This window comes from Nycticebus coucang, chromosome 10 (genome assembly GCF_027406575.1).
Source record: "Nycticebus coucang isolate mNycCou1 chromosome 10, mNycCou1.pri, whole genome shotgun sequence".
Taxonomy (NCBI): domain Eukaryota; kingdom Metazoa; phylum Chordata; class Mammalia; order Primates; family Lorisidae; genus Nycticebus; species Nycticebus coucang.
In genome coordinates, this window is record NC_069789.1 from 125,737,787 (window position 1) to 125,762,920 (window position 25,134).

Below are 25,134 nucleotides of genomic sequence, written 5' to 3' on the forward strand. Positions count from 1 at the left end.
GACAATGTTAAATTCCTGATTTATAAAAAAAATGGCTTTGGGCTCGGTGCACGTAGCACAGTGGTTATGGCGCCAGCCAAATACACCAAGGGTGGTGGGTTGGAACCCAGCCCGGGCCAGCTAAACAACTGCAACAAAAAAGTAGCTGGGCCTTGTGGCGGGCGCCTGTAGTCCCAGCTACTTGGGAGGCCGAGGCAAGAGAATCGCTTAAGCCCAAGAGTTTGAGGTTGCTGTGAGCTGTGATGCCAGAGCACTCTCCTGAGGTGACATAGTGAGACTTTGTCTAAAAAAAAAAAAATGGCTTTGACTTAATAAATACCATGTGGTTTTGGTAAAATACAAAACTCTGTCATACAGTTTAATTTATATTTTATTAGATTAGAAATGTTTATAAATTCTATTAAATAGTTTTCAGCATCTATTCATAATTCATATGATTCTTAAGCTATTGATTTTATTGGTATATTTCCTATTCCTTAACTGGCTTTGCATTCTTGCAATAACTCTTAGTCATAATAGTATGTCAATCTTTAGGTATATTGTTGAATCCTATTTGCTATTGTCTTAATCATAATTTTTCTTCCTATACTCATGAATAAGACTCATCTAGAGTTTTTTCCCCCAACTATCTTTATTTGGTTCTGGTGTTAAACTTATTCTGACTTCATAAAATAAATAGGAAGTACAGTGTATGGACTGTATTACAATCCATGTATAATAAATAACATTGGTATTACTTGTTCTTTAAAAAGAGTAGGTAGATAGGGTGGCACCTGTGGCTCAGTGAGTAGGGCACCAGCCCCATATACTGAAGGTGGTGGGTTCAAACCCGGCCCCGGCCAAACTGCAACAAAAAGTAGCCGGGCGCTGTGGCAGGCTCCTGTAGTCCCAGCTACTGGGAGGCTGAGGCAAGAGAATTGCCTAAGCCCAAGAGAGCTGGAAGTTGCTGTGAGCTGTGATGCCACATCACTCTATGGAGGACAATGGAGTGAAAGTCTGTCCGTTAAAAAAAAAACAGTAGGTAGATAAAACTAATCATGAAATCATCTGGGCCTGCAGCATTTTTCCATTATAGATCTTCAGTCACTTTTCCAAATTCTTCAGTGGTAACTGTTCTAACAAGTTTTCTACTTCTTAATGCAATTTTCATAACTTATAGTTTGCTAGAAAAGCATCCATTTCCTCTGCTTAAAAAATGTTGATAATAGAGTTGTATAAGGTATCTTTATCATTTTTAAAATCATGTCTCTATGATTATATCTCCTTTCTCATTCTGGATTGGACAGTCTTACATGGAGGCAAATCTTAAACAATGTGGATTCCAAGTAGCTTTTTTTTTTTTTTTGCAGTTTTTTTTGGCCGTGGCTGGGTTTGAACCCACCACCTCCGGCATATGGGGCCAGCACCCTACTCCTTTGAGGCACAGGTGCTGCCCCAAGTAGCTTTTTTTTTTTGCAGTTTTTGGCCGGGTCTGGGTTTGAACCTGCCACCTCCGGCATATGGGGCCGGTGCCCTACTCCTTTGAGCCACAGGGACCATCCTTTTTTTTGTTTGTTTGTTTTTAAGATAAAGTAGCCCTGGGTTGAGTGCCCTGGCATCAGCCTAGCTGACAGCAATCTCAAACTTCAGGGTGCAAGTGATCCTCCTGCCCCAGCTCCCTGAGTACCTGGGATTATATTTACCTACCACAATGCCTGGCTAATTTTTCTATTTTTAGTGGAAACAGGGTCTTGATCTTGCTCAGGCTGTTCTCAAACTCCTGCGATCAAGCAATCCGCCGGCCTCAGCCTCCCATAGTGGTAGGAGCCACAGCGTGCCTGGCCTCATTTCCTTTCTGATATGGATGACATGCTAGCTTAAGGAAGCAGTTATTTTTTCCCCAAACATTGGAATAAGGAAAACCCTGGGATTTAGTGTCTGGAAGAAGTGCCACGTAAATTTATAGAAGATGAAACTGGATATTCCTTAAATAATTTGCAAAAAAGAAAAAGAATTCTCCTTGATTGGTCTCTGCATGAAACACTTCTGAATTAAAAGACGTATAGAAGGCTGGGCTCAAGCCTGTAATCCTAGCACTCTGGGAGGCTGAGTTAGGAGCATTGCTTGAGCTCCCTCAAGACCAGTCTGAGCAACAGCAAGACCTCATTTTTACTAAAAATAGAAAAACTAGCCAGGCATTATGGCAGGTGCCTCTAGTGCAAGCTACTTGGGAGGCTGAGCCCAAGAGTTTGAGGTTGCTGTCAGCTATGATGACTTCATGGCACTCTAGCCTGGGAGACAGAGAGAGACTTTATCTCAAAAATAAAATTATATATATATACACACACACACACATATATATCTGTAGAAAGAGTACTGTATGTCTGCTACTACTTTGCAGCAAGACTAAGAAAATGAATAGTGAACAATATGCCAGGAAACAACACTACTTTTTTGTCAAATATTGAGTGTGCCAGGTAATCACAAATACAGTGTTTGGTTTACCCAGTATCAGGTTATTAAACAATTCATTAGCTTTGCATTTTCGACATAACTAACTACGTTTTTAGTAAGGTTTTTGGCTGAATTATCAAGAGACATATAAAAACATTGCTTTCTTATTCCAAAGAGGACTAAATAATACCTGCTATAGCCATTAACATTTATTACAAAAAGGTGGAGAAAATGTAGTTGGTGTAATAAAGTTCTTTTTTAAAAAGTGGACTTGTTATCTTTTGTATTGTTAAGACATCAAAACACAGTGGTGATATTTAGAGTGCAAAAGTATGGTGAATGGCATTCTATATCCTATGTGATATATGTATTTGATACTCACAATTTATGTTAAATTCACATTTACCAGTCCAAAGTACAATAGTACTGATTTTATGGCTCAGCGTGGAATGTATTATAGTATACCTTTAAGTCTCTTCATATATATTTTGTATTCTGTATCTTCAAACTTTTATGTGCCAGAGATATCATGTTTATGTTTTATAAAGTATTTTCTATAATTTTTTCTATAAAAGTTTCTATAACAATTGGAACATGACTTCTGTTAAGACAAAACAATTTGTCCAAATTTCATTCAATCAATAAGATTTTTCCTAAGTATGCATTCTCCATGGTACAATGAAACAGAACATCTTGCTCAAGGCTTTCCCACAATTATTAGGTTTTTATTGCTATAGACATTTTCCTAGCATGAATTTTCTGATGTCTACTAAGATTTGGCTTCTGGTAAAAAGCTTTGCCACATTCATTGCATCCATAAGGTTTTTCTCCTGTATGAGTTCTCCAGTGTTTATTGAGGCATGACTTCTGGCTGAAGGACTTTCCACATTCTCTGCAATGATAGGGTCTTTCTCCTGTGTGCATTTTTCTATGTACATTGAGGTATGACTTCTCACCAAATGACTTCCCACATTCACTGCACACAAAGGGTCTCTCTCCCGTATGTGTTCTCTGATGTTCTGTGCGGTGTGACTTCTGGGTGAAGGCTTTTCCACAAAAAAAACATTCAAATGGTCTTACCCCAGTGTGAATCCTCTGGTGTTTAATGAGGGTTGACTTATGAGAAAAGGCTTTCCCACAGTCAGTGCATCCATAAGGTTTCTCCCCAGTGTGACTTCTCTGATGCCTAATGAATTCAGACTTGTAGCAGAAGCCTTTCCCACACTCACTACAGACATGGGGTTTTTCTGTAGGTGGAACCCTCTTCCGTTTATATACAAGAGAATTGGTTACTGCTGGTTTATACATAAGTGCTGAGTTATGGCTGAAAGCTTTCTTACAGTGACTGCATCCCCACGATTTTTCTCCATTAGGTCTTCTATCATGGTTTATATGCTGTAACAATTTCCCATACGCATTACATTCATCTGGTTTTTTTGCATAGTTTCTCTTAAAACCAATCAAGTCTAAATTATGGTTTAAACTCATTCCACAAGGGTCCCAGTTATTGTTGTTTTGAATTGAAGAAAAAAGATCAGTGTTCAGAAGTGATATTTTCCCAAACTTACTACATTCATGGCTTTTCTCCTTGGGTAATGTTTTCTTGCTGATGACTGCACCTTGCCTCAAAAACATGTCTTGCCTTCTTTTCCTCTGGACTCTAATTTGCCAGACGTCTTCTGGAGAAAGTATAGAGAATCATTCTTTATGTAACTTTATAGTAAGAGAAATGCCCTCAAAATTTAAAGGGTGCACAGTACATGAATAGAGGCCATGAACCATAAGCAAAATGCAGGGAAGAGTATTCTGTGAGTAGAGAATATTCAGAACACTGCCACACTGAAATGCAATGTATTATAGAGTATAGAAAGAAAGAATTTCAAAGACAATAGGATTATATCACAGAGCAAGCAGGGGTTGGCATACTTGTTCTTAAAGGGCCAGAGAATGAATATTTGAGGCTTTTTAGCCATATGGTCTTTGTCATAATTACACAACACTCCTACTAACTATACCATGAAAACATGGGCAATGTATAAACATAAGGGTATGGCTATGTTCTAAAAAAAACTTTATTCACAAAAGCACATGGCTGATCTGTAGGCCACAGTTTACTGATCCCTTTTATGGAGGAAAGACGTCTAAGTGTTATATAGCACCTTGCTACGTAACATGTGGGTCTTTAAACGGCATCTTTGGTTCTATCTTGCAGAATCTCAGGTCTCACCTCAGACCGACTGAATCATTTTAACAAGGTAACCAGGTGATTCTTAACACACTGGAGTTTGACAAGCACTGATAAAACAGTTATCAGAGAGTTTATCATGTTGGGCTTCTTACTTTCAATATCAATGGCAAAGAGCTTGAAGTGGAACTAGATGAATCTAACTGGGACTTAAAGCAGTTCTGGGCTGTGAACTTGGATAGGAAAGTAATTACATTTTTTTTTTCACTAAGCTCTAACTGCAACTGCACATTTCCTTTGATTATGAATATAAACAGAAAAACTAATTCAGCAGTTTTTGTGACTCGCACTAGTTTACAAATATTGGTATTGTCATGTCACATTGCAGTTGTTGACAATTTCTCAAACTATGTTTACGATTATCTCTTCTTTGAGGTCACAATAGTTATTAGACCTGACGCTAGATCTCATTATTGAATATAGAAATAAAGAAGTACATTTATTAATAAGTCAGACATTTTGAAAGTATTTTGACAACTATTTTCTATCTTTTGTTTTGATAATTATGGTACATATTTTAGTAATTCGTTTCTCTCATAATCTTACTAATTTTATTTTATATTTAAATAAAATTAAAAAAAATTTTTTTTTTGAGACAGAGCCTCAAGCTGTCACCCTGGGTAGAATGCTGTGGCATCACAGCTCACAGCAACCTCTAAGTCCTGGCTCAAGCGATTCTCCTGCCTCCACTGTGGCTGGTGCCTTAGCTGCTTCAGCCACAGGCACCAAGCCAAAATTTAAATTTTATCTAAAATAAAATTTATATATATAAATATATAAATAATATATAATATAAATAATAAATATATATTTATTATATATTTATATATTATATATTTATTAAAATATACATATATAAACATATAATTCATATTTTAATATATAAAATTTATAGGGTGGTGGCTGCGGCTCAGTCGGTAGGGTGCCAGCCCCATATACCAAGGGTGGGGGGTTCAAACCCAGCCTGGGCCAAACTACAACAAAAAAAATAGCCGGGCATTGTGGCGGACCCCTGTAGTCGCCGCTTCTCAGGAGGCTGAGGCAAGAGAATTGGTTAAGCCCAAGAGTTGGAGGTTGCTGTGAGTTGTGACGCCACATCACTCTACCAAGGGCAACAAGAGTGAGACTCTTGTTTCAAAAAAAATAAATAAATAAAAGAAAGAAAGAAAGAAAATTAGGGAGAGTGGCAGAGGCCAAAGATTCAAAGTGACTACACGGTGGCAAAGCACTGGAATAAAAAGCAAAGTGAGTGGTGTGTATGTGTCTGTGTGTGTGTGTGTGTGTGTGTGTGTGTCTCTCATAGGGACAATAAGGACTGATAAGGATGATGTTAGTTTTTGACATACAGGCAATCTTTGGGTTAAAAATGAGATAGTATGTAGGTTTGTTTTGAGACAGAGCCTCAAGCTGTCACCCTGGGTAGAGTGCCGTGGCATCACAGCTCACAGCAACCTCCAACTCCTGGGCTCAAGAGATTCTCCTGCCTCCACCTTCCAAGTAGCTGGGACTACAGGCGCCCCCACAATGCCCAGCTATTTTGGTTGCAGCCGTCCTTGTTGTTTGGCGGGCCCAGGCTGGATTCGGTCCTAGGCTGGATACACTCAGGTGTATGTGGCTGGCGTCTTAGCCGCTTGAGCCACAGGCGCTGAGCCTATAGGTTTGTTCTTAAGTTGAATTTGTATATAAGATGGCACAGGTACATTTACCTATTATCTGTAATATCCTCCATTCACAAATATTAGTCATACGTCAGTCAGATATTTGCAACTCAGGGACTTACTTAATAGCCCCTGTTTGTAAGTGTGACTTGTACGTAAATCCAATGATTGTAACTTGGGAACTGCCTGTACAAAGAACAAGGCAAGTGGAGATGATCTACACTGCTGAGATGATCTACAGCCCAGTAAAATAGGGAAGTGGTGGTGCAACAGGGACAAAGTGCCCAACTGGACAAAGGGGCCAGTCGTGATTATCACGTGCTCTCAGAATTAATGAGCTCCTTAGGGAGTTTCACCACTGGGAAGAGAACTGAGTTACGGGAAATGGAAAATGCAGCAGCCTCTTGGAAAGAAAAGGTAAGGTTTGAACCAGGGAAATAGGAAGACAGAGCACTTAGAAAAGAAAACTGGGCTGGATGCAGGGTCTCACACCGTAATCCCAGTACTCTGGGAGGCCAAGGCAAGTGGATTGCTTGAGCTCAGGAGTTGGAGACCAGCCTGAGCAAGAGTGAGCCCTCATCTCTAAACACAGCCTGGTGTTGTGGTGGATGCCTGTAGTCCCAGCTACTAGGGAGGCTGAGCCCAAGAATTTGAGGTTGCTGTGAGGTATGATGCCATGGCACTGTTCTCAGGGCACAGAGTGAGACTATGTCTCAAATAAAAAAGAAAGCAGGACTGACTAGATACATTTTTGTGAAATCTGCATTATACCATTTTCAAAAGAGAACAGCAACTGATAGCCAAACTACCATGGTTTCAGGAAGGCTGATGAACACATTGTAATGAAACATGCTGGTGGGCAGCAGAAAGGAGCTGGTAAAAGCACTGGTTTTGGAGCCTGATGACCGCCTTCAAATTCTGCTCATCTCTCACTTACTGTGTGTTCCAAAACAAGTTTCTTACCATTCAGATTGTTCTGTCATTTGCAAATATGGTAATAAAGGCTGGCTACTTCACAGCATTGTAAGGGTTACATTGGTCCATGTATGGAAAGTGGTTCAGAACAGACCAAGGCACACACTGATGTTAACCAATAATTCTAATGCTGCTGATGCTACAGCTACTGAAAGCTGGATGGTGGTAATTTCAAAGACATCATTTTGACAGAAAGCATGCAAATGATATGAATGGTTTTTGGTTTATATAATATTAAATTCAATTGTGTGTTTATAATACCAAAACATAAATGGCACAAAGAGCTCTAGGAGAAGACAGCAGTGACTCTTGTTAAGCTCATGACTCTGAGAAGCAGAAGTTCAGAGGTAATCCTGACACTGGGCCACCAAGCCTCAGGTACCATGGGTATTAACATGATATCTTTTTTTTTTTTTTACAGTTTTTGGCCGGGGCTGGGTTTGACCCGCCACCTCTGGCATATGGGGCTGGCGCCCTACTCCTTTGAGCCACAGGCGCCGCCACCAGGATATCTTATTACTGAGCTATGTAAGCAGGGCGGTTACTCTGAGTGTTAATTAAAGCGGTTAAGAAGGGCCCAGTTCAGCCATCTCCTTCATCACCCAGCCCTCCTGGTCACCTCCCCACCTGATGGTGAGGTCTCGGCTTCCTCCTCTGTGATCTCATAGTCACCTGTCTACGGGGATGGTTTAAATTTGAGCAGAGAGATTGAGGAAATAATGGTAGTGAGTGAGACTGTACATGGCAGGTAGTACTGGAGCATTTCGCCTGGAAAGTGTTAGAACAGACAATAGGAAAGGACCAGCTGAAACAGGAGAATAGATGCTTATTTGCAAAAATACACAAATGTGAACAATTCTGGGGAAATGGACCAAGCATGTAAGGGCAGAGGTGAGATTTAAAGGAGAGGCAGGAGGAATACCCAGACACGGGGGATGGCAGGCATGCAGAATGAAGTATCATTAAGAAGGCTGGCACTCTCAGAAAAACATCAAAGCTTTCAAGAGAAAGATCCTGAATAAAATTTCAAAGGTGCCAGTCTCCACAGTACCCTTTTTGCTAGATTTGTCACACTTACCCCAACAGTGGCAGCCTGGGCATACCACCTCACAAACCCATGGTGCTTCTTCCTGCTCCAGCCTGAGGATCACATCTGGTTTGGTGCCATCATAACCTGTTCCAGGGAAATGATCCAGGCCTTGAGCTGAGCTCCTCAGGCTTCAGGGCCTCTCAGGCAGCTTCAGAGGCTGTACAATAGACATTATACTCGGGAGGGGACTATATACACACCTTGTCCAGAACCAAACAGAATTAGTAAACCAGGACCTTGAAACTTAATCCAAACCCACCAGGACAACACAGTGTCAGGGTCAGGAATGCATTCTGTGCAGCCAGATGGCTGGGGTTCAAATCCTGGCTGTGCTACATAGTAGATGAATGACTCTGGGCAAGCAACTTCTCACTGTGCCTCAATCTCCAAATATATAAAATGCTGGTACAAGTGAGTGAATATTTTATTTCATTTATTTGATCGTATTTACTTATTTGTCATTTTTTTGAGACAAAGTCTCACTCTGTTACCCTGGATAGAGTGCTGTGGCACCATAGCTTACAGCAACCTCAAACTCTTAGGCTCAAGAGATCCTCATGTCTCAGTCTCCCAAGTAGCTGGGATATAGGGACCCGCCACCACACCCCACTATATTTTGGGGTTTTTTCCCCTATTTTTAGTAGAGACTAGATCTCACTCTTGCTCAGGCTGGTCTTGAACTCCTGAGCTCAAGCAATCCACGTATCTCGGCCTCCCAGACTGCTAGGATTACAGGCATGAGCCACGGCACCCAGGCATGAGCAAATATTTTAAAGGTGGCTAGAACAGTTTCTGGCACATATATAGTACTACATAATTATAAACTATATTAGGTATTTTAGAGGCTCTAACTACTTCAGTTGCTTCTTGCAACTAAAAAAGGAAAGGTAGTCATTCAAGCCTAATCTGAATTGGATGGCAAAGCTTTTCTTACCCACTGAGACAAGATTGCTGTAGGTCTCCAGCATCACATCCCGGTACAGGGTCCTCTGAGCAGGATTCAGCCCATGCCACTCCTCTTGGGTGAAGCCCACAACCACATCTTTGAATGACACAGGTGTCTGTTTAAATTGAAAAGACAATGGGTCACATGGGAAAAATGTTCAAGGGGGATTGGTACTGATTTTTACAACAGTCATAAGGCAGGCCTTACCATGATCATTTATCTATCTAGGATGCCTCTCCCATTCTTGGCTTCATGTTACATATGGTGGGAAAAATGAAAATCATCTTGAAGTCACCTACTGTTGTCATTCATACTTGGAGTCAATAAACATCAAAGAACCTCTGTGTGTCTGGCCCAGTGTTTTTGAGTAGTTGTCATGAGAAACAAAGTGGGGGAGCACTATCCCAGGCATGAAGGAGTGAGGACTTCAGTGACTGTAACAGACACTACAGACAGGTAAGTACTGCCATTATTCCCATATTACAAAAAAGGAACTGGAGCACAGAGAGGTTTAATGAATCGCCCAAGATCACACAGCTTTTTAGGACTGGGATTCAAGCCCAGCAGTCCAGTTCCAGGGTCTGTGCTCTTAACTACTACCCTGTCCTGCCTTTTATACTAAAGAAGGGGGTGAATGATAGTCTAAGTCAGCAGAACAATCAAAACACTTCCTCTGATTTCAGCCTCAGCCAGGTCATCTGGTAAGTGTGAAGAGACACTGCTGGACTTGAGAAAGAATAAGAAACAGGATGTGCAGGCCAGGAGAGCTGGCTCATGCCTGTAATCCTAGCACTCTGGGAGGCCGAGGTAGGTGAACTGCTTGAGCTCATGGGTTCGAGACCAGAGCTCAAGAGACCAGAGCAAAAGCAAGACCCCATCTCTACTAAAAATAAAAAAACTGAGGCAAGAGGATCACTTGAGCCCAAGAATTTGAGGTTGCTGTGAGCTAAGACGCTACAGCACTCTACTCAGGTCAACAGCTTGAAACTGTCTCAAAAAAAAAAAAAAAAAGAAAGAAAAGAAAAGAAATAGGATGTGCACACATCAAGAGCAGAGAAATTGCTTCGGGAGATGAAGGTGGCTAGGGGAGAAAGGAAAGGATTTGTGGTTTGGAAGTGGTAATGATTTCTAGAGTTGGAGGCACTGACAAAGGCTGCAGGGAGGGGGCAAAAGACCTAGGAAAGACTGAGAGGACAGGTCTCAAGAAAGAGGTGTCCTGCTTGAGGAAGACCTTCAAGGAGGTAGGAATGCAGAAACTCAGGGCCAAGGGGGAAGAGAGAGTTTTGTCAGGACACGGGGCATCTAGGAGCTGGGAACTTCTGAGATAGAGACTTGCTAGGGAATAAGATGCTTAATTGTTTCTTGCCAAACCAGCACAGACATATAAGGGTGATAACAGTAATTTAAATGCTGGGGAGCACATCTGTTCCTCAGTGTAGATCAAGCTACAGATACAAATCAAATACAGATACCGATCAAATTTAGGACTTGAGTAAAGGTGGAGGAACCCTTCTGAATCCCCCAAAAGAAACGGTTTGTATCTTCACTTTCTTCTTACTGGAATTTAGCATTTCTCTTACACATACAGATCACAAATCACAGAGGAATTAGAACCTCCTATGACTCTGATGCAGAAAACACTATCATATGATTGGGGAGCTAGGACCTGATGGTTTGGGTCACCTGAAGCAATGGGAGTTTTGCCTTGGGGCTAGCATGCTGCTTCCCAGGGAAATGTTAAAAAACAACCCAACCCGCTTCTGCATTTTTTAGTTATTGTTAAGTATTTTGTCCACGATCACTATCAGTGCTTTTCATACATTCCTGTATAGAAAGATCACCTAAAGCCTTTAATTTTTTTTCAAACAGGGTCTCATACTAGCAGCCTGGGTTGAGTGCCGTGTTGTCATAGCTTATAGCAACCTCAAACTCCTGAGCTCAAGCGATCCTCCTATCTCAGCCTCCTAAGTAGCTGGAACTACAAGCGCCCACCCCAATGCCTGGCTGGTTTTTCTATTTTTAGTAGAGATGGACTCTCACTCTTGCTAAGGCAGGTCTCTGACTCCTCAGGTCAGGTGATCCCCACACTTTGGCCTCCCAAAGGAGGATCATAGGGGTGAGCCAGCACACCCAGCCTACTACTAACCACGCACAGATTATCCCAGCCAGCAGCGTGAGCCCTGCCATTCTGTATCTCTAACAGGTTCCCTGGAGAAGCCCATGTCCTGGGATCACACTATGAGAAGCAGCACTGCTCTGCCTTAGCCATGAGAAGGCCTCTCAGGGAAACACCTTCAGAAAGAAGTGCCTTGAGAAGTTCGTTTTCCCCTACAGATAACAATATGCTTCTTCCTACTCCCAATGCAAATCAGGGGCTAACCGTATTTGCCTTTCTCTTGAGCTACCAGGAAGATTACAGTTACTGACTTCAGTTGGACTCTCTACTTTGTACATCTATATTCTGACAAAGAATGTTCCTCACTCCACTGCTTGTAATACCAAGTTTGAAAACTATAAGAATGTCCATAAAATGGGGAACTAGTTTAATCTGTCATATTTCATGCATGTGATGTAGCATTATGTACCTGGTTTAAAAAGGTGGTGTGGCTCTCAGGACTAATATGTTGAGTAGAGCAGTGTGTGTATGTGTCATGTGTAGAAAGGAGACCATGGTGTTCCACCCAAATCTCCCTGATAGAATGGTTGGTGCAGCTTTATAAACTTTTTTGGGAATTGTCCCAGGCCACAGGGAGCTGCCCTACCCAGGGTTATGCCCCCTCCTTGGGTCAGTATATGATCAGAAATTAGTTGTCTCCATTCCCAATAACGCTGAAGGCCACCCCACCTCTAGAGTATTTTATAAGATCAGCTGAGGCCACTGTTCAAAAATCCCTTTGCCCAATCCTGCTTCCTTCACTGCTTTACAGGTGTTCCAAGAGCTTACCCAAAAAGTTCCTGTGTGAAAATCTCCTTCTCCAAGTCTGTTTTCCTGAGAACTCAGCCTATGACAAAGTGTATATCCTTACAATACATACTTTTTTTTTTTTTTTTTTTTGAGACAGAGCCTCAAGCTGTCGCCCTGGGTAGAGTGCTGTGGCATCACAGCTCACAACGACCTCCAATTCCTGGGCTTAAGCGATTCTCTTGCCTCAGCCTCCCAAGGAGCTGGGACCACAGGTGCCTGCCACAACGCCCAGCTATTTTTTGGTTGTAGTTGTCATTGTTGTTTTGGCAGGCCCGGGCTGGATTCGAACCCACCAGCTCTGGTGTATGTGGCTGGCACCTTAGCAGCTTGAGTTACAGGTGCTAAGCCACAATACATAACTTTTTCTAGGACAGTTTCCCCAAGAAAGGAAACTGAGCTACTTAATGACGTCCTCACCTGGGACTCAATCATCTTCTGCTCTTCTTGGACCTGTGAAGACAGAGACTGGGAGGGTAGAATGGAGAAAGAGAAAACAGAAAACAGAGCTGTGAGAGATTAGGGCTGTCTTGGAACTTGCAAATTCCCTATGTAAATCTTGTATATCTATTCTCTAAATCACTGTGGTATAAGAAATAAAGGTACTGTACAACTTAAACATGAACACAGACCATTCAGGAAGTAAAAGTTGCTAGGAAATAACTGCAAGTTTTAAAAAACAAATATCCTTAAAACTCAAATGATTGGGCCCGAGTATATACTGGACAAGGGCTTGTATAAACTTTTAGGAAAATATTACAAAGAACCTAAAGCAAAGTCAAATAATGGTGTAACATTAGCAAGATACCTTCAAATTATGATTACAAATAATTACTAAAAGGCTAAACTTTGTTATCGATCTAACAGGTTACTAAATAGTGTCATCAAAAAATGATTTTCAGCAGATGAAAACAACTATGTTACTTTTAACCAAGATGTTTAAAAAATAACTGTATAGGGCAGCGCCTGTGGCTCAATAGGTAGGGTGCCAGCCCCATACACTGAGAGTAGCAAGCAGGTTTGAACCTGGCCCCGGCCAGCTAAAATGGCAGTAGCGTCGTGGTGTGCGCCTGTAGTCCCAGCTACTAGGGAGGCTGAGGCAAGAGAATCACTTAAGCCCAAGAGTTGGAGGTTGCAGTGAGCTGTGACGCCACAGCACTCTACTGACGTAGACAGAGTGAGACTCTGTCTCAAAATAAATAAATAAATAAAATAACTGTATGGCTCAACGAGTTATAAAAGAAAAAGCAAATCCTAATATAAGACTATAAATAAATAGTGTGCAACGTATTTGAATGTTTAATGTTAGACCTGTATTCAAATTATCAATAGGGGCTAGGCGCCTGTGGCTCAAGAAGCTAAGGCACCAGCCACATACACTTGAGCTGGTGGGTTCAAATCCGGCCCGAGGCCCGCCAAACAACAATGACGGCTGCAACCAAAAAATAGCCAGGCGTTGTGGCAGGCGCCTATAGTCCCAGCTACTTGGGAGGCGGAGGCAGGAGACTAGCTTGAGCCCAGGAGTTGGAGGTTGCTGTGAGCTGTGATGCTACAGCACTCTACCCAGGGCAACAGCTTGAGGCTCTGTCTCAACAACAACAACAAAAATTATCAATAGGATAACACATGACTTTAAAAATTAGGTCTTTTGCGTAGCGCCTATGGCTCAGTGAGTAGGGTGCCAGCCCCATATACCAAGGGTGGTAGGTTCAAACCCAGCCCCAGCCAAACTGCAAAAACAAAAAATAATAGCTGGGCATTGTAGTGGGCGCTTGTAGTCCCAGCTACTTGGGAGGCTGAGGAAAGAGAATCACCTAAGCCCAAGAGCTGGAGGCTGCTGTGAACTGTGATGTCACAGCACTCTACCGAGGGCAACAAAGTAAGACTGTCTCTAAAATAAATAAATAAATAAATAAAAAGTAGGTCTTTTGTGTCTGCTCTCACTTAAGTGACCTGGGCTGATGTCAACCCAACTGGAAAAGCCTAATGTTTCCTGCTAGCACTCAGACTATTATCTCTACCACTAATTTTCAATTAAAAAAATTGGAGCTCCTTGCAAAACAGCTGAATTTACATCTGCAGCAAAAAACACAAAAAAAAAACAAAACAAAAAAAAAGAACATTCTGATTGTAATGCGTGTCAAAGATCTCAGTAATCAATATCCCTAAATAATTAAACTTTTCTCACAGCATGCTCAGCTCTGAAAAAGAGAAATCTCTGAAATATTATCTTCTACCTGAAAGAACACTCATCATAACTGGACAGATAGAGGTAAGCTTTCTTTGTACAACAGGTTAGACATAGCCAAGGTTAATAACACAGCCGATTCACTAGACCAAACTACCTCAATGTGACAGTTGATGGCCAAGGTCCTGACAAAATAAATTACTTAAAACTAGAAAGAATTATATTGCTTAATAATATTGGTAAAACTTGCTGTTTGCTTTACTTGTATATTGCAATAGCTGATGAAGTTTGGTTATATTGGTAAGAGGAAATAGATTCTCTGAAAAGAAGAAATTATACAAAGAGCCCACCTGAACTTGCAAAAAAGAATATGACTAAAATTATAAGTTTCTTAAGGAAAATGAATAGCTTCCAATTAATATAATAATTACCAGAAGGCACTAGTTTTAATGGTGTCTTTATATTATAGAAAAAATTCAAAATAAAATTTCAAAATAAATCATTACCTAGCTTTGTTTTATAGAAGTCCTTTCTCATTAATGTACTAATAAGTCATTATTTAAAGAAGGGAATAGGCTGGGTACCCATGCTCAGTGGTTAGAGTGCCACCCCATGCATCATGGGTGGTGGGTTCAAACCTGACCCTGACCTGGTAAACAAAAAAATAGAGAGGAAAAATTCTAGAGTGCTGGAAATATTCTCTACCAGGATCTCAGAAGTGGGTATAATTATCAAAAAATTCATAATACTAGAGTGCAAAATGATTTACTGTTTTACTTTTCTCTTAGTAAGCAATACATATCCCTTATCTCTCATTTTTTTCAAATGCTTTGGTTGCAGTTCAGCCAGGGTTTGAACCTGCCACCCTCAGTATATGGGGCCGGCGCCCTACCAACTGAGCCACAGGCGCCGCCCTTTTTTCAAATGCTTTAAAACACTATATAGTTCATAAAGCTTAAGAAAGCATGATTAGTGTGAAGGTGGCATTTAATTATCACATCAGTAATGGAAGAAACGAAGCAGTGAGTTTACTGTGCCTTTAAAATTTTTTTTTCTTAGGCTGGGCGCAGCGGCTCATGCTTGTAATCCTACTACTACTCTGGGAGGCCAAGTTAGGTGGATTGCTTGAACTCAGGAGTTTGAGACCAGCCTGAGCAACAGCAAGACCTTGTCTCTAATAATAGTAGAAAAATTAACCAGGTGTTATAATGGGCACCTATAATCCCAGCTACTCGAGAGGCTAAGGCAAGAGGATCACTTGAGTCCATGAGTTTGAGGTGCTGTGAGCTATGACGCAATGGCACTCTACCAAGGATGACGAAGTAAGAATCTGTTTCAAAAAATAAAAATTTAAAAATTAAAAAAAAATTATTAACTGAGGTATAATTTACATACAAAAAATTAGTCTTGACCAGTGCAGTAGCTCATGCCTGTAATCCTAGTGCTCTGGGAGGCAGAGGCGGGTGGATTGCCTGAGCGCACAGGTTGAGACCAGCCTGAGCCAGAGCAAGACCTCATCTCTAAAAAAACCCCCAAAACATAGCAGGGCATTGTGGCAGGCGCCGATAGCCTCAGCTACTTGGGAGGCTGAGGCAAGAGAATTGCTTGAGCCCAAGAGTTTGAGGTTGCTGTGAGCTATGACACCAAAGCACTCTAACGAGGGTAACAAAGTAAGACTGTCTCAAAAAAAAAAAAAAAAAAGAAGAGTCTCTTTTGATATATATATTCATCCATGTAACCACCACAGAATCAGGGTATGAAACATTTCCATCACCATGGAAAGCTCCTTTATAACCTTTCTCCATGAGTCTTTTGTTAAAGTATATTTGTTCACAAGAAATAATAACAAATCTGTCTCAATGGTGTTAAGATTAACTATTTGAGATTCCTGTCACTTCTGCAGGAGAAATAAAAAGTGATCTTCCTAAATGTCAAATAAAATAAAAATGTTTCCTTGCTTAATTAAATAAAATATTAGTCAAGTTACACCAGTAAGTCAAAAAAGTAATTATCTGGGTAGTGGGTACATATATGAAAAAATTTATTAAGCATAATGCTGTTCTCTATACAAATTATATCTCAATTTCTTAAAAAACTTTAAAAAGTTATAATCACATGATTTTATAAATGTATAGAAAAATTTTTTGTTTGAATTACAAGAAAATGTTAACAGTGGCTCAATTTGGGAGGCAGAATGTTTCTTACTCTACTCTGTGATTAACACACACACACACACACACACACACACTCTTCATTATTTACATATTCATTGTCCTGAACTGGCAAGAAGCCTGGCACCCAGTATGCTGGGGCAGTTAATCTCACTCTTTTGCCTAAGAGAATATGCTACCTTCCTCACTTTCCTGGGCTTATTTATTCATCTTCTGGCAAGGTTCAAGTCAATGGGGGTGTGACAAATGTTCTGGCCTGCAAGAACAAAGGCCTGTGCTCTGGCCCTATTCTGTGACCATCTAGGTCTGTGGATGAGTAAATCATTTCCTTCAACTTTAAATGAGACAGCAGCATCAACAGATGCTAAAACCATTGGTAAAAGACGTATGAGAAATAGTTACACAGCACATAGCCCCTCCTCAGATATTTAATAATTATAAAAGGAAACCTAGCACTTTTGCCCTAAAGAAACTTGGTGCTCACCTTAAACAAGTGATCAGTTAATATCACTTGAATAACTGATACAAGTAATAAGATACATGACACTATGTGCCTCCTGATAAGACGTAGTATGAAGGACACAATATCCTTTCTGTGGTTCTCATGACCCCCAAATGCATACCTGAACTTAATCATGAGGAAATATCAGATAAAACCATATTGTATGACACTATAAAAATAACTGACCTACGCTCTTCAAAAATGTCGACTTTATGAAAGACAAAGACTGAGGAACTGCTCCTGATTAAAGGAGACTAACAGATGTGTCATCTAAAGTCAGCATATGATCCTGGATTGGATCCTGGAATGGAAAAAGAAAAGTTGCTATAAAATGACATTACTAATTGACACCTGACTATAGGCTTTGGATTAGTTTTTTTTTTTTTTTTTTTTTTGACATAGATTCTCATTCTGCTGCCTTGGGTAGAGTGCCCTGGCATCATAATTCACAGCAACCTCAAACTCCTGGGCTCAAGCAATCCCCAGTCTCCAGAGTAACTGGAACTACAAGCGCACCACCATGCCTGGCTAACTTTTCTATTTTTAGTAGAGACAGGGTCTCACTCTCCCTCAGGCTTTACTGAATTTTTCTACTAGGACTTTATAAGGAACTGATTAGTGGAGGTCAAACATGTGGGCCTGAAAAACACAGGCCAAGGCAAAAAGCTCTTAGAACACAGTAAATTCCAAATTGTTTCTCGTCCTTCAATAATTTATTTTTAAGTTAAACCTACATAAAACTATTTTCCCAAAACTCTCAGTTTGCTCTGTCAGCTAAATATTTTACATTATCACTTGAGATACTTACTCAGTAAACTCTTTTTTTTTTCCAACCACAGGCAAGGTCACGTCCATCTTAGCTGGCATGGAGTCAGAACAGATTTCCAGAAATCAGCCTCACTCTTAGGATGCTGTCAAAGATGGGCAGCATGTCATTACCTTTACTAGAAAGAACCTTAAAGGAAACATTAGAAGAAATATGCATTAGATCCTTGATAAGAACAATGGAAGCCACGTGTTTAATAACCTGTTATTTTAGGCAAGTATTCCATGTTTTCAAGTCATTTTCTAATTTATTGTGTGAAAAGTTAAAAAGAAGGAGAGCTTCAAAAAAGAGTTTGAAGGTAAACCTTGGCCAAGAGGAACTGGCTACTTGTCAGATAGAGAACATCATGTGAGTGGAATGTGTTCCTATCATGTCAGATTGCAGCCTCAAAGCCCTAATTTCCTCTGAATTTCATGAGCCTCCTCAACATCAAGGCCTCTAATAGCCTCTTTTTTTTTTTTTTTTTGTAGAGACAGAGTCTCACTTTATGGCCCTCGGTAGAGTGTCGTGGCCTCACACAGCTCACAGCAACCTCCAACTCCTGGGCTTAAGCCATTCTCTTGCCTCAGCCTCCCGAGTAGCTGGGACTACAGGCGCCCGCCACAACGCCCGGCTATTTTGCAGTTTGGCCGGGGCTGGGTTTGAACCCGCCACCCTCGGTATATGGGGCCGGAGCCTTACCGACTGAGCCACAGGCGCCGCCCCTCTAATAGCCTCCTAATAGAGCTGCGCCTGTGGCTCAGTGGGGAGGGTGCCGGCCCCATATACTGAGGGTGGTGGGTTCTAACCCGGCCCCGCCAAACTGCAACAAAAAAATAGCGAGGCGTTGTGGCGGGCGCCTGTAGTCCCTCCAGTTGGGAGGCTGAGGCAAGAGAATCGCCTAAGCCCAAGAGCTGGAGGTTGCTGTGAGCTGTGACGCCCCAGCACTCTACCGAGACGCTGTCTCTAAAAAAAAAGCCTCCTAATCACAGCCACAGATAGTGTCCCCAATCACAACCCCCATTTTCCAGCCCCCCGAAATTCTCATAGTTACTGATATATCCAAATGTCCAATCAGACTACGAGAGACTACTGGTCAGTAATTACAAAGGTCACTGAATCCAATGTGATTGAGAAACAGTGAATTACACAGATCACAATCACAAACCCACACTGATCTCCAGTGAGATCTCAACGGCTGGGCATCAAATGTTGACCCCACAGTACCCAATTATGGATACATAACTGACGGTCCCAATCACTGATCCTCATTGATCCCTCTATTCCTCGTGCCCTTATCTCCAAAAGACCAATCATTACTATTCTCAGATTCTTCATTGATTATCTCAAGGGAAGTCTCAATAACTGATGGTCCAAAGTATTTTGCAAACATTGATCCCCACTGACTCCCTCACCACTGAATTAACCTGTCACTGAACCCCAAAGTTTCCACAATCACCAATTCCAGTACCCAAACTATTACTGCCTGCATAATTTAGAACCTCCAACCACTGAGCCCTAATACTCTCCAAATCAGCGTCTTTGAAGAACCTCACTTGGCTCCAGACTCAGCACCCTGCCAATCAAGACACTTCACAGAACTCTTAATTTATTGAATCTCACATACTCTCAGTCCACGGTCTTCAGAAAGACCCCGCCACCACGGAGCCCCTGCAAGGTTCAGACGCCCAATCACTAATCTGTCAGTCCCCTCGTTATTGACCCTTACGAGCATCCTTAACTGACCCAGTAGAGCCACCGTAGTCGCCAGGTCACCATCCTCCACCTGGCTCAGGGTTTGGACCATTTCTCAAATCAACCTTTCATATTTCTCCTGTCTCCGCGCCCTTAACCCGAAATTGATCGCCCGACCACACCGCTTCGCCGCGGTGTAAGCTCTTCTCCTTCCGAGAGACGGTGCGCAGACTCAGTCGTGACTTTAAGGCTGTCTGCCGCCACCCGGCGACCTTCCACAGAACAGGATTCTGGGTTTGTTTGTTTGTTTGTTTAAGCGCTTTAATGGAAGTATGATGGCCGCCCCCAGCAACCACTTGGTGGGAGCGGCCATGTCTAAAGCTGTGCCGTACAAAGAATGACCGAGCCCTTTGCTAGACCAGAAGATGTGACTATCTTAGGGCAGAGAGAAGCAAGTGTACCTGGGTCCCTAAACATTGCTGCCGCCGCTGCTCTTAGCTAGGCAGTCTCAGACGCCCAAACCTCCCGAGACCAATATGGCGGCGCCCGAAGCTCGAAGCCGCTTTCTTTGTCTCCAGCTGTCCAGTAAGATGGCCGTGTACCTTTTTAACTCTTCTTGAGTGCAGTGGGTGGTCCTCTCCTAGGAGGCGCTCCTGACGACTAAGTAAAACTTTTTCCCAGTCAGCTGTAGGAGTTACAGAGCGCCAACTAAACTCGCTCTTCTCTTGGGGAAACTGAGGCGGCCTGGGGAAGGGGTGGGGCTTCCCGTAGAGAGCGGAGCCGCTGCAAAGGGAAGGCCTGTGGAGTACCTTTATGTTCTTAGCTGTACTTCAAAGAAAATATCGAAGACAGGATATTTAACTAAGGTAGATTGCTCTAGAAGCCGACCTGTGGCAAGAGAATGAGTGCAAGCAGTTTATCTGTTAAATAGGGGATGGAGAAGTGAGACAGAGAAGGGATGTAAACCAATACAGACTCAATGAGCAGTTACCCCTGTGAGCTCTGGGGTCTCCGTCTTATGGGGAACCCTGGGAGATTGTGTAGAAACCACCTCCAAGTTGTCACAACTGGCCAGCCCATGAGACTGAGATATTTATGCACCATCTCCCTTGCATTGTTCAAGGTCTACTCAAGGGGCCTTAAAGCACTGCCAGCTTGCCCCACGAGCAGGTCTTAAGTTCGATCTGAAGGTGCATGCAGTAAGAAGCCAGAGGTCTGCATGGAATGCCCAAAGGAAGTAGTGGTGTACCTATAGCATTCTCCACAGTCCTTCCTTGAATACCACTTGAGGTGATCCACTTGTGCACATCCCAGGCACTGGAACATCTCTAGAAATGGTTGCCTTGTCCTATGAAAATAGCTTTTTTTTTTTTTTCTTGGAGACAGTCTCACTCGGTTGCCCTGGGAAGAATGCCATGGCATCTTTGTAGCTCATAACAACCTCAAATTCTTGGGCTCAAGCCTTCCAGCCACTGCCTCCTGAGAAGTTGGGAATACAGGAACCTGCCACAATGCTGGGCTTATTTTTCTATTTTTAGTAGAGACAGGTATTGCTCTTGCTCAGGCTGGTCTGGAACGCCTAAGCTCAAGCAATCCACCTACCTTGGCTTCTGGAGTGGTAGAATTACAGGCATGAGCCACAAGGCAGGGCCATGAGCAACTCTTTGACTCCTATTTGCACCTCTCCTGTAAGTCTAAAGTGATTCTTCAAGAGGATTTTGTTGTTGGGGAATGGTCCCCCCTACCCTCAGGATGTAGAGGAGCTTCCTATTCTTGCCATTTAGAGGCAGCCAGCCATTTATCCAGGCCTAAAAAAGCCCAAACAGAAACCACCACTGTGAAAAAGCACATCCAGCCACACAGCCAGAACAGAAAACAAGCAGGACAAGTGGTAGTCTTTCTCTATCTCAGGGAATGAATACTCATTAAGTCTCTACCTCCATTGGAGTTTAAACACTAAGTAAAGAATAAGATAGGACTCACAGGCTCGGTGCCTGTAGCTCAAGTGGATAGGGCACCAGCCACATACACCAGAGCTGGTGGGTTTGAATCCAGCCCTAGCCTGCCAAACAACAATGACAACTACAACCAAAAAAAAAAAAAAGCCAGGTGTTTTGGCTGGCGCCTGTAGTCCCAGCTACGTGGGAGGCTGAGGCAAGAGAATTGCTTAAGCCCGAGAGTTGGAGTTTGCTATGAGCTGTGACACCACAGCACTCTATTCAGGGCGGACAGCTTGAGACTCTGTCTCAAAAAAAAAAAAAAAAGATAGGACTCACAATATTTCTTTCGTTTCTGTGAAACATTCCTTCCAAGTTATAGAAGATTTACAGCAGACAACCCTCCAACCTCCTACAAGGCCTCCAGTGGATGAATCTTTGGTCTTTTATAGCACACTTGGAGTTGCTGAGTTATGGCTGGCATGCCCACCACCTCCTGAACTACACATACATCACCTCCTGAATGGCTCTAGAATGTTCATCGAACAGGACTCAATCCCATATAAAAAAGGTCTCTTACCCTAACTCAGGCTGTCACCATTTTTCATTTCTGGTGGCAGCCCACCCATTTGCAGATGCTCTTAATAAATCTCTGCTGTTAACTCTACTCAGTCTTTTCTTTGTGGCACCTTTCCACCTTTCATGGTGCAGAAAACTCAAAAAGGAGGCAGCGAAACCAGTCCTGAGACCACTCTGACCCTTGTCATGTTCTTTTGAATGACCAACACCACACAAATTCACTAGGACTTGGTAAGTTGGAGAAAAGGGCTTTTTCAGGAAGTCTCATTTGGTTTGTCCGCTTGTCTGTCTTCCATGCTGCAAGCCCAAGTGCTAAGTCGAGGCTCCCACTGAGATCTGGGACACTGGTCCATATTTCCCCTCCGTACCCCATGCCACCCCCCACACACACCATCCTTCAGAAGGGACTGATCAGGTCTCTTTCCAGTGGTAGACCCCACAGGATATCTGCCTTCCCCCTGGTGAGCTTCTATCCCATTCATTCTCTCTCATCCTACACACCATGGGAAATTGCCATTCCATTCCCGCTTGAGACATGCCACTGGGATGTCTCATTCCATGGCCTGAAAATGGTGCTTTCAATTTAAACATTCTCTGACATCTCGATAATTTCATAACCCGCAATGGCAAGTGGTCTGGGGTTAGCTACGTTCAAGCTTCCTCTTTCAGGGTCGCCCCTCTCTTTGTCAAGATTAAACCAGTAGGGAGCAGGCTGACTCTAGTTTACACCTCACTTCAGTTCTTTACTTAAACTCTTTGGTACCCAGATTGGCTTCCTCTCCTTTCTGCCAACTATCACCCCATTTCTATCCCATACCAAACAACAAGGACAGGATCACCAGGAGAGATGCAGAACTGAGGGAGGCTATCACATCAAAGTACTCATTTTTTCTCCGTTCACATGCAACGTTCTCCAGGATGGATTATATGTTAGGCCATAAAATACAAAAAAATTCTTTTTTTTTAGAGACAGAGTCTCACTTTATGGCCCTCAGTAGAGTGCCGTGGCCTCACACAGCTCACAGCAACCTCCATCTCCTGGGCTTAAGAGATTCTCTTGCCTCAGCCTCCCAAGTAACTGGGACTACAGGCGCCCGCCACAACGCCCGGCTATTTTTTGGTTGCAGTTTGGCCGGGGCCGGGCTTGAACCCGTCACCGTCGGTATATGGGGCCAGCGCCCTACCAACTGAGCCACAGGAGCCGCCCCAAAAAAATTCTTAATAACATTTAAAAGACTTAAAAACATACCAAGTATCTTTACCGATCACAATAGAATGAAATTAGAAATAACAGAAAAACTGGAAAATTCAAAATATATGGAAATTAAATACACACTTAACCAATGGGTTAAAGAAATCAGAATTAAAACAGAAAATACCGGCTCAGCACCTGTAGCTCAGTGAGTAGGGCACTGGCACATGCACTGAGGCTGGCAGGTTTGAGCCCAGCCCAGACCTGCTAAACAACGACAACTACAACCAAAACACTAGCCAGGTATTGTGGCAAGCACCTATAGTCCCAGCTACATGAGAGGCTAAGGCAAGAGAATCACTTAAGCCCGAGTTTGAGGTTGCTGTGAGCTGTGATGCTACAATACTCTACTGAGGGTGATGTAGTAAGACTCTGTCTCAAAAAAAAAAAAAAACCAACAACAGAAAACACCTGGAGATAAATAAAAATGAGAACATAAAGCAAAATGTGATGCAATGAGCAGAGTAGAATGAAACTAGAAACCATCAAAAGGAAAATTGGGCCCGTCGCAGTGGCTCACACCTATAATCTTAGCACTCTGGGAGGCTGAGGCAGGTGAATTGCTTGAGTTCAGGAGTTCCAGACCAGCCTGAACAAGAGGTAGATGGTCTCTACTAAAAACAGAAAAACTAGCCTGGCTTGTGGTGGGCACCTGTAGTCCCAGCTGCTAGGGAGGCTGAGGCAAGAGGATGGCATGAACCCAAGAGTTGGAGGTTGCTGTGAGTTATGCTATGACACCCCAGTATTCTACCCAGGATGACAGAGTGAGAATCTGTCTCAAAAAAAAAAAAAAAAAAAAAGGGAAAATACGCAGAAATTAAACAACATAACCTTAACCAATGGATTAAACACAGATTCACAAATATATTAAGATAAATGAAAAAATATTAAAACATACCAAAATTTATAGATGCAGTAAAAGTAGTGTGAGGAGGAAGATTTATACCTACAGATGCCTGTGTTAAAAAAGGAAAAAGATCTCAAATCAATAACCTAACTTTATACTACATGGAACTAGAAAAAGAAAAACTCAACTCGAAGTTGTCAGAAGGAAAAGAATAACAAAGATTAAAGCAGAGATAAGCAAAACAGAGAATAAAGCAAATAAACTCATCAATCCAGTAGTTCTTTAAAAATATCAACAAAATCTACATTCTTTGCACTACATTGCCTATAGAAAAAAAAGTGAAGACTCAAGTTACTAAATTCAGAATGAAAGTGGAGGCATTACTACTAATTTTGCAGAAATAGAAAGGATTTTAAGAGAATACTATGAACAAATGAAAGCCAATGAATTTGATAATATTAATAAAATGGGAAAACTCCTAGAAACAAACTACAAAAACTAACTCAAGAAGAAATGGAAAATTGGCTCAGTGCCCATAGCTCAGTGGTTAGGGCACCAGCCACATACACTGGGGCTGGCGGGTTCAAACCCAGCCCGGGCCTCCTAAAAACAACAATGACAATAACAACAACAACAATAACAAATAGCCAGGCGGGCGCCTGTAGTCCCAGCTACTTGGGAGGCTGACGCAAGAGAATTGATTAAGCCTAAGAATTTGAGGTAGCTGTGAACTGTGACACCACTGCACTTTACCAGGGCGACAGAGACTTCGTCTCAAACAAACAAACCAAAAAAAAAAAGAAAGAAAGAAAAAACCTCTCAAGAAAAGAAAAACAGGATCAAATCACT

At 42.2% G+C, this 25,134-nt stretch overlaps 1 protein-coding gene and 1 long non-coding RNA gene across 4 annotated transcripts; one reads left to right on the forward strand and one right to left on the reverse strand.

Moving 5' to 3' along the window:
* Positions 1-352: 352 nt before the first annotated feature.
* Positions 353-19,844, reverse strand: ZNF793 (zinc finger protein 793). Of its 3 annotated transcripts, none has more exons than XM_053605107.1 (6): positions 19,722-19,844; positions 17,979-18,125; positions 12,730-12,777; positions 9,336-9,462; positions 8,390-8,485; positions 353-4,112 (listed from the first exon to the last, which is right to left on the reverse strand). In XM_053605107.1, exons 3-6 carry the CDS (start codon positions 12,742-12,744, stop codon positions 3,151-3,153), a joined length of 1,200 nt encoding a protein of 399 aa, XP_053461082.1. In that variant the 5' UTR covers positions 12,745-12,777; positions 17,979-18,125; positions 19,722-19,844; the 3' UTR covers positions 353-3,150. The 3 variants fall into 3 exon arrangements, with proteins under 3 accessions (XP_053461082.1, XP_053461080.1, XP_053461081.1); XM_053605105.1 differs by having other exon boundaries at positions 9,336-9,471; XM_053605106.1 differs by lacking the exon at positions 19,722-19,844 and adding an exon at positions 19,603-19,664 and having other exon boundaries at positions 9,336-9,471.
* Positions 19,845-20,123: 279 nt separating this feature from the next.
* Positions 20,124-22,274, forward strand: LOC128595916 (uncharacterized). The gene is made up of 2 exons (XR_008383011.1): positions 20,124-20,255; positions 22,060-22,274. It is a non-coding gene; the product is annotated as an uncharacterized LOC128595916 (long non-coding RNA).
* Positions 22,275-25,134: the final 2,860 nt, after the last annotated feature.

Excerpts from the sequence above, each read along its gene's own strand:
- ZNF793 (XM_053605105.1), bottom strand. Across the intron at positions 8,486-9,335 it reads CAGCAATCTTGTCTCAGTGG|GTTATGATGGCACCAAACCA; the intron begins GTAAGAAAAGCT and ends TCCCTGGAACAG. Across the intron at positions 4,113-8,389 it reads CCCAGGCTGCCACTGTTGGG|AAGACGTCTGGCAAATTAGA; the intron begins GTAAGTGTGACA and ends TACTTTCTCCAG.